At 34.7% G+C, this 8,430-nt stretch overlaps 1 protein-coding gene across 1 annotated transcript; it reads right to left on the bottom strand.

Annotated features, from left to right (window-relative positions):
* Positions 1-5,580: 5,580 nt before the first annotated feature.
* Positions 5,581-6,563, bottom strand: LOC106623907 (serine protease 1). The gene is made up of 2 exons (XM_014243543.3): positions 6,261-6,563; positions 5,581-6,190 (listed from the first exon to the last, which is right to left on the bottom strand). The coding sequence occupies exons 1-2, from the start codon at positions 6,533-6,535 to the stop codon at positions 5,632-5,634; spliced, it is 834 nt and encodes a 277-aa protein (XP_014099018.2). The 5' UTR covers positions 6,536-6,563; the 3' UTR covers positions 5,581-5,631.
* Positions 6,564-8,430: the final 1,867 nt, after the last annotated feature.

Raw genomic sequence — 8,430 nt, 5'->3', positions numbered from 1 at the left:
ATATTAAAATATTAAAATGGCGGCGATTAACCCAAAAAATAAATCTAATTAATGCCAAGAAATAAAATTCGGTTGGTTGGAAAAGTTCTATAAAAGTTGATAATTTTTTTGCGGGGTCAAGATATAAAAATCTCAAAAAAAAAAATTATGTTTCCAATAAAAAGCTGAAGTTCTAGAAATATTTTTAAATTTTCTGCAAATATTTTTAACACTTCTACCACTTTTGTGGCTCTAGTCCTTTCCAGCCAATCGGTAGCTTATATTACTCACACTATCTTCTTCTTTTTTTTCAGATTTACGAATGCCAGTTGTATATGCGATATATATATATTTGGTCAGCCTTTCCTATGTTAACGGATTTTTTTCTTCATTATATTTGTTTAAATAAAAAAGTAAAAATTTTACCAAGTATATTTGCAAACTTTTCTAAGGCAATGTGACTACAAATTACTGTGTGTCCGAGTTCTAGAAAAAAATCTACAATTTTTTGCAGCAAAATTTATTATGGCTGCGCAATTTGTGCACGTGTTTGTACGTCAGCTGATATGGTGAAATCGTTTGAAGTTGAAAAAGTTTGACGTCGTTTGACAAATCACTTTATTTGCTGCATTTTTAAAACACGTTTCATATTTATGACTGGCATAATTCAAATTTACAATATGTTTGGTATTATGTTGCCAAAAATAGTTGATAAATATAAAATATTTCCTTGGCATATTCATATCAGACACAATGGCAATTTGATAGGGGCACTAGGGCTTTCCCCTAAAAACGAAGAACAAGTACTTTGTAAATACAAATATTTGGAATATAATTCTTCTGAAAAAACTAGCAAAGGCTGCATACGTTCAAAAAATGAGGGTCATGTGAAATATATCGATATCTTTAAAAAAAACTTTTTTGTGAAAAGTTCGAAATCAGATACTGTTCATTTAAGTTTCGATGGCTGCAACGATATATTACCGCACTACCATATGGAACAGTTAGCGAAACTTTAGGGGGTATTCTGGTCCAGAAATTTGATATCTCTCTAAAAGGCTTTATTAAAATTCGAATTATTTCCGAAGTTATATCCGTTTTAGTGTCGTGACAACTGAACCGGTTTAGCGGACGACAAAACTTTAAACACGTTTTTATAAATTTTTTCACGATTATTGACATGCTATCTCAACTTCTACTTAACAGATTTCTTTGAAATTTTGATGAAAATCTTTGGTGTATATCGCTTTACGGCGCTTGTTTTAGACCGTATATGTGGACCCCAGTGCATGCGGCTGACTTTTGTCCAAAAAGATCGGTCAATCTGTGAGATATATTATTGAAAGTCGGGAAAATTTTCCTTGACAATAATATACTCTTGTGTCAAAAATGGGTTGAATTGGGTCAATACTTCCCTTAGCCCCCGTACACCTAATAATAAGATTTTCGAATTTCGAGTTGACTTTATGGCACATATAATACATTGGCTAATGTGGGAGTTATTTTCTTATCTAAAAAATTAGTTCTCAAGTATTTCTGAATAATGTCAAAAATTAATGCAATCAGCCTCATTTCTCTGCCCCCAATATACTCTACATAATGATTTCCGACTTTTCACCTGACTTTAACCGTTTAGGTTGGTCAAATAGTCTGATATTTTAATAAAGTTACGTGGACACGTTTATTTAAAAGTTATAAAATTATGTTAATAGTTTGTCGCTCAATTTAAATAAAATTGATCTTGGTCTATACTTCATATCCCTAATATAGTGAATTTCGATCCTTTGCTTGACGTATTTCACATCAATTCAATATATTAAATTTAGCCTCTTCGGTAGAGTCTATATCACATATATGTAGCTCATTTGAGGATGACTAAAGCATAATTTTAGCTGACGGAAAGTAAGATATAGTAATAAAACTAAGCGAAGCTATGACCTTAAAAATAAGTTAATCTCATACCAAACATGATTGTAATCCATTCACAATTTCATCGCACAATGAAGTTGAACTCTTTCGCCCTCTCTCCGATTATGCCTGTATGCAATACCAACCCCACATGAGTGCCAAGGAACACTTGTAACGAGTTTCATCAAGATGTCTCAATTTTTACTCAAGTTATTGCTTGCACGGATAGACCCTCGGACGAACGGACGGACAGACAGTCACCCGGATTTCAACTCGTCTCCTTACCATGATCGTTTATATAAATATATAACTCTATATCTATCGAGATTAGCTTAAGGTGATACAAACAACCTTTAGGTGAAAGGAGGAGTATAAAAATTGATAGTAAAAATATTTTTAATTTTTTTTTAACTTAGTTTGGAAAATGCCTAAAATTTGGGGATCTAGACCAGAATACCTTAATATCAATCACTTCTAGAAAATTTCGTTTTCCACAAAGTATATGACTGTATGTGTTTGAATGAAGTTTTATTATAGCTTGTAAATGATCAAAGTCGAAGCACAATCTCTGATATCATCTGTCAGAGTTCTTAATATATGTCATCCTTTATATTCTGTAAATAGACTTGGACCTATTAACACATCAGAACACTCTATAGATTTGTATCCAAAATACACGCGCTACCCTGACTGACGGAAAGTTTAAATTAAAGTAAATTTTTTGATACAAAGTTTTCATATTTTCACTTCATAAATTGAGGCCAAAAGCAATTCAGCGACCCACGCTTATCTGGAATCGGAGCCTTTTTAAATAATTAATGAGCAAAATAAATTTCAGTATTAAACAAATTAAAAGAGAAATAGCAAAAATGTGGAAAGAGAAATTATTACAAGCACCACTTTCATAATAAAGCTTACTACATAGATATCTACAAACACATATACTCGTACATATACATATACATACATACATATGTACTGGTTTGCCAACGCATACAAACAAACTTTTCCTAAGTGCTCGCATTAATTTCGCCATTCACATTTTGCACACTTCATAAATCGGGCCAGATCAATGCAAGCGACTGCTGACTGTTGACTGACTCTTTGCCGGAGGAGCGCTCCTGCGACTCATGTCTCCTGCTGGTAATGGCATTACAAAGTTGCGTTGCCACAGAATTAACTGTTTGTTTGACTTGACTATCTGTGTGTTTGTATTTGTATTTGTATCTGCGATGTGATGAGATTATCATAATTAATTATGTTACCATGAAACCGATAATTAAGCTGATTGGTTTGCCTTTGGATAGCTTTTCACTCTGGGTGTGTTAGCAGCAATAAAGCTAATCTAATTACATAAATGCATTGTCGTGTTAGTAACTTGTAAGCGGAAGTTATGAATATGTATCCAGTTAAGTGCTATATATACGGGTATACCATATATATGTGTGTGTTAATTAAGGGTCATAATTTAATTGAGTAAATTTTGCGGTTGTTGGTGGATATTGACTGTGCTGTCAGCAGATATCATATTTCAAAGCGGTAAAGTAGACATGCGACAATAAGTAAAGCTATGACATAATTGAAACTTTTATAAATTACGCCGCGTGGTTTGAAACGCATTGAGAATTCGCGAAATATTTATAGCTTCCTTTTACGCGTGACATTTGGAAAATAGCGAAACGAAGAAGCAACTGGCATACATCTAATAAAATGGCATAATTAAATAGGGATGGAAAACAAGCGCTTATAACGCTTAAATTATATTTCCACATACTTCTGGTATACACTTTAAATGGGTAACTTATTTGTTGTCTTCTCACCAAAGAGAACGCAGTGTTCAGAAATAATTAACAAAATGGTTTTAAAGTGATAATTAATCATCAACTTTGATGCATTTAGATCTAAATTTCTATACCATATATGTCATCATCATTTCTTCTTTTTTTTTTTTGAGAATTCAAATTTTTCAAAGGAGTTTTTTTAATATTCTCCATAAACTTTCTCAAGATTAAGCCAATATCTTAGATCTCATATCAGGCAGACTATCTAGATTTAAAATAAGTTATTTAAAAAACCTTCGGTGATTTGCATCATTGGGTTCAGTAATTATAATTAACCTAAGCCCGTAAAAAATTTCTAACAGACCTTATCAATTATTATTTCAATAAAAAATTTTTTTTTTTAATTTTAAGCTGATTTTACCGTGAACAGGGTATATTAAGTTTGTCACTAAGTTTGTAACACCAGATAAAGACCTTTATATACGATTTAATGCTATAAGAAATCCACCCGTGAAGGGTATTCGTTATTGCAGCCGAAGTTAACGTTTCTGTTTAATTTTTAAAGAACTATCAATATTCTCACACAGCCACATCTACAGTGTTTCTACTCATACTATAATGAATAGTAGAAACAAAATGCTTCGAATTCAAGTATTTTGGCAAAAAATATGCTGCTGGCAGTACATAGAGTTTGGCTTTGATTTCTTCCAAAATCTTAATAACAGACAGACATTAATGTTGTTAGTTTGCCTTGATTATAGATATGTATCGTATATATAACATATACATATTCATAAGCAAATTGTAGTAGGTCCTTTCAAGTGCTTTGCGTATTGTCTGCCACAGACGCCCAATTGTTTTCCACACTCCTTCTTAACTGTCTTACAATCAAAACCCCACTACTTAATTTATCTCGCCGCTCTTTGTCTCCACTTCTACTTGTTTTTGGCATATCACATTATTACTGGTAACGAGATAATTGTATAATGAAATATAAACAACACCAGGCATCCAAAACAAGCAGCATCAACAACAACATAAAATGTTATTAGCAGCAGCTGCTGCAACGCCCTAAATGACTTTATTTTAGTCAAAGCCACTTGCCATCAACCTCCGCGCTCTTCCTCCTTTTCATGCTCGTTTGCTGAGCTGTCAGTTGGCGCATCCTTCATTTCATTCCATACTCAATGACTTGTCGTTTTCCGACTTCTAATTTATTTCTGCTATTGTTGTTGTTATTTTGCCGCTTGTCTTGCATTTTTTTTTTTGCTACTGTCAGGCGAACAAACATTAAACATTTATTTGGGGATGTGTTTGTGTGTGTGTGGTGAATGCCACTTGGCGCTTTGCTTTTCTGCTACTCATTTCCACACATACTTACACATGCGCATACACCTTCACACACACATACACGTATATATAAATGTATATGGAGTTGTTAAGTACGTTAAGTACGTGTGATGCTGCCGTTTTTGCTCTTTTCACTCACATGTAGAGTTGTTGTTTGTTTTTTACTTTTGTATGTTTTCTTGGCACTTTATGGTTGTTGCTCCAACTGAAAGTAGCTTGTCATGGCCGTTTGGTATACTTGAAATCTCACTTTTTTTTTTTGTATGTTTGCTACTTGACAGCTACTTGATTGACAGTACGAGTTAAGTGCATTAAGTGCCACCACACACACTATCCTGGAACACTGTCCTAGAACATTGTGGTTGCTGCTTACACAAGGAGTGAACATTTGATGAACCGTTTACAAAGGTGTATGGGTTGATTTTTAGTTCCCTTTTATACCACACCTAAATACCCCACACCGAAGTCAAAATGTGACTTTAGAACAAATTAAACCCGGACACAACTAATCTATTGTTCTCCGAAGACAAGACATAAAGTTAAAGATTAACAAACGGTACTCTATAATTAATCAATCATTTATTTTCTTAAGTCATCCGTTTTATACAAAAATTCAGCTAGCAACGCCGCTGTTCTGCCTGATCCAGTCCAAGAAGTAGGTGACGCGCACAAAACCAGCTGGAGCGCCAGATTGACAACCAGCACGGGATACAAACGAAGTAACACCGATGAGGACACCATCAGCAACCAATGGGCCACCAGAGTCACCGCTGCAAGTAGAGGTACCACTAGGCGTAGCAGTGCAAATGGTCTTCGAGGTAACGGTCAATGGACCGTAGGTTTTGGCGCAGACACTGTTGTCAATAACTTGCAATTGTGCGTATTGCAATTTTGAGTTAACAGCGATGGCAGAGTCGCTGATGAGCCCCCAGCCGGAGGCAATAGCATTGACGCCAGAGTAAGTGGAGTATGAGGAGGAGATCTTGGGTAATGCGATATTGGAAATGTAACGGCTGTACGATACAGATGGGATCTTAATCAACGAAATGTCATTGGCAAGGGTGAGCGAGTTGTAGCTCTTGTGTTGCACGAAATTTCTACTGTCAACTGTGTACGACAGCTTGGGGTTGGTACGTACTGTAGAGCCTAGATAAACAGTAACACCGGTGGCGCTATAAGTGAAATAAATGATACCTTAATAAATGAGTGCTAATAATATCAAAAATTAAACTTTTCACATACCCGCTTGTGCAGTGAGCAGCAGTCAAAACCCAGTTATTATCGATCAGAGAACCACCGCACCACCAACCGCCGCCTCTGCTGCTGAAGTTCAAACCAATCTGGTAGGCGAATTGACCCTCTGTGGCTTCTTTTCCATTGGTAATGCGACCCTGAATGCCTTCGGGTTGCGCCAGTATAGCTGCCAAATCACGTGGATGGACGGCTTGGTCAGATGGGGTGACAAAACCCGCAGAGGCCGTAGCCACAAACAATGCCAAGACAACAAACACTTTCATTTTGCTTAAGTAAACAAATACTATGATATTTTCGCATTAATTCAAAGCTTATATACTCGCAAACTGCCCGGTAGCTTTCGTTGCGATCATTCACAAATATCAGTAGTCAGATAATACTCAAGTAGCTAAACTTCTCGTTACGCCAATAAGCTCTTTATGAATTACACATGCTATAAAAGGGTCATAAAATATGTCGTATGCTTGAGGTATGTCGCTATAAAACGATTTAGCAGACATAGGCATTATAGTATCGATAAGATAAAAACAACTTGAGAACTTATTTTCGAGCAATTTTATAAATATAAACGTATAGGGTATATGGAGCAAAGTCAGCCGAACGTTTGAAAATAGTGCATATCAGTTAGGATATGCCCCTTAGAGGGCTAAGGCAAGTTTTCCACCGATTTTATCAGTTTAAGGCACAAAAAACACTGTTATAAGAAAAACATTCCATTCGAAAATATGTGACTTCACCTAAATGTGGGCGGTGTCACGTCCATTGTCCAATTAATATAAAACCCTTTTGTGTCATCTTGAATGTAAAATTCAATGCCTCTGCCGCATTTCGTTATTGATTTATCGCAGTTTTAGTTGGTTTTTTAACAAAACCGTTGTATGGAGAGTGGGCGTGGTTATCACCCGATTTCATCTATTTTCATGTTGTCACAAGTGGTGTCGAAATGATATGTGCTGTGCAAATTTGAGTGATTTGAGTTTGGAAGATATATAGTTACAATAAACATATTTGGGCGCGGAACCACGCCCTCTTTTAAAAACATGTTCCAGCCACAGGTGCCTATAATTATATGTGGATTATTTGTACCCAATTACGGTTTTGTATCTTAATTTAAGGCTTAGTTATGGCATATTTATAAGTTTTCGATTAATTTTGTTTTGTGGGAGTGGCAGTGGTCTAATCCCATCTATGAACTCGTCCTCACTTTTTTGACAAGGAACACGTGTACCAAGTTATCAAGTATTATAATGATAATTTATAAATATATAACCGTATCATCATCAAATTAAACTGATAATCTTTGAGCATAAATCAAATGATTTGTTTATAAACACATTTCGCTTCGACTAATAGCGTTAGATCTTTATCAAAATCTTTATCAATATATTGGTATAGATTGACTGTTTTGATTTCTTTCGTATTCTTGCTTCAAACAGTTGCGATAATAGAGTGCTATTGGTTACTCTTATTGTTGGTAGGTATCAATTAAATTATTAACCACTGCCATATAGATTGCAAAACTTTCTGACAATGAAAATTAATATTAAAAAAAATTAGCATTAGTTTATATATCTAGCAAATGCATAAAAATGTTTTCAATATTGATCCCATCTCAAGTCAAATAAATCTATACCAGGACAAAAGGGACGGCTAAGTTCGGGTATAACCTTGCGAGGTGCAAAGGCGTGGAAATATTTTCAGATATTGCCAAGTCTTTATGGATCGACTTCATTTTTAAATAGCTTTTAACCGAATTACGTTTAAACATACATATCCAGTTTAAAATATTTATCACATTTATTAACCAACGTTAGCGGTTTAAAGTCTACTAGACAGTCGGAAATCAGTTTATCGGGTTCATTGGGGATAAAGGTATACAGTGATTGCATTAACTTTTTGTATTATTTTAGTACAATACAATACATGTTCTCTAGATATTTCAACACGATTTTATGAAAATAACTGGCACACTGACCTACGTAGTATTAGGCACAAAGTCTGCTTTAATACGAAAATCATTATATATAGTATGTGGGAGCTGAGATAATTCGTAGACCGTTTCCAAACATTTTCGACATTATAATATAGTAAATACAATATTAAACGTTTACATAATTTTCCTTATACATCTTACATTTTTATAGGGTAAAACTGCAAC

Source organism: Bactrocera oleae, chromosome 6 (genome assembly GCF_042242935.1).
Source record: "Bactrocera oleae isolate idBacOlea1 chromosome 6, idBacOlea1, whole genome shotgun sequence".
Classification (NCBI taxonomy): Eukaryota; Metazoa; Arthropoda; class Insecta; order Diptera; family Tephritidae; genus Bactrocera; species Bactrocera oleae.
Note: the sequence above shows the minus strand (reverse complement) of the source record. Positions and strands in the feature narration are given on the sequence as shown.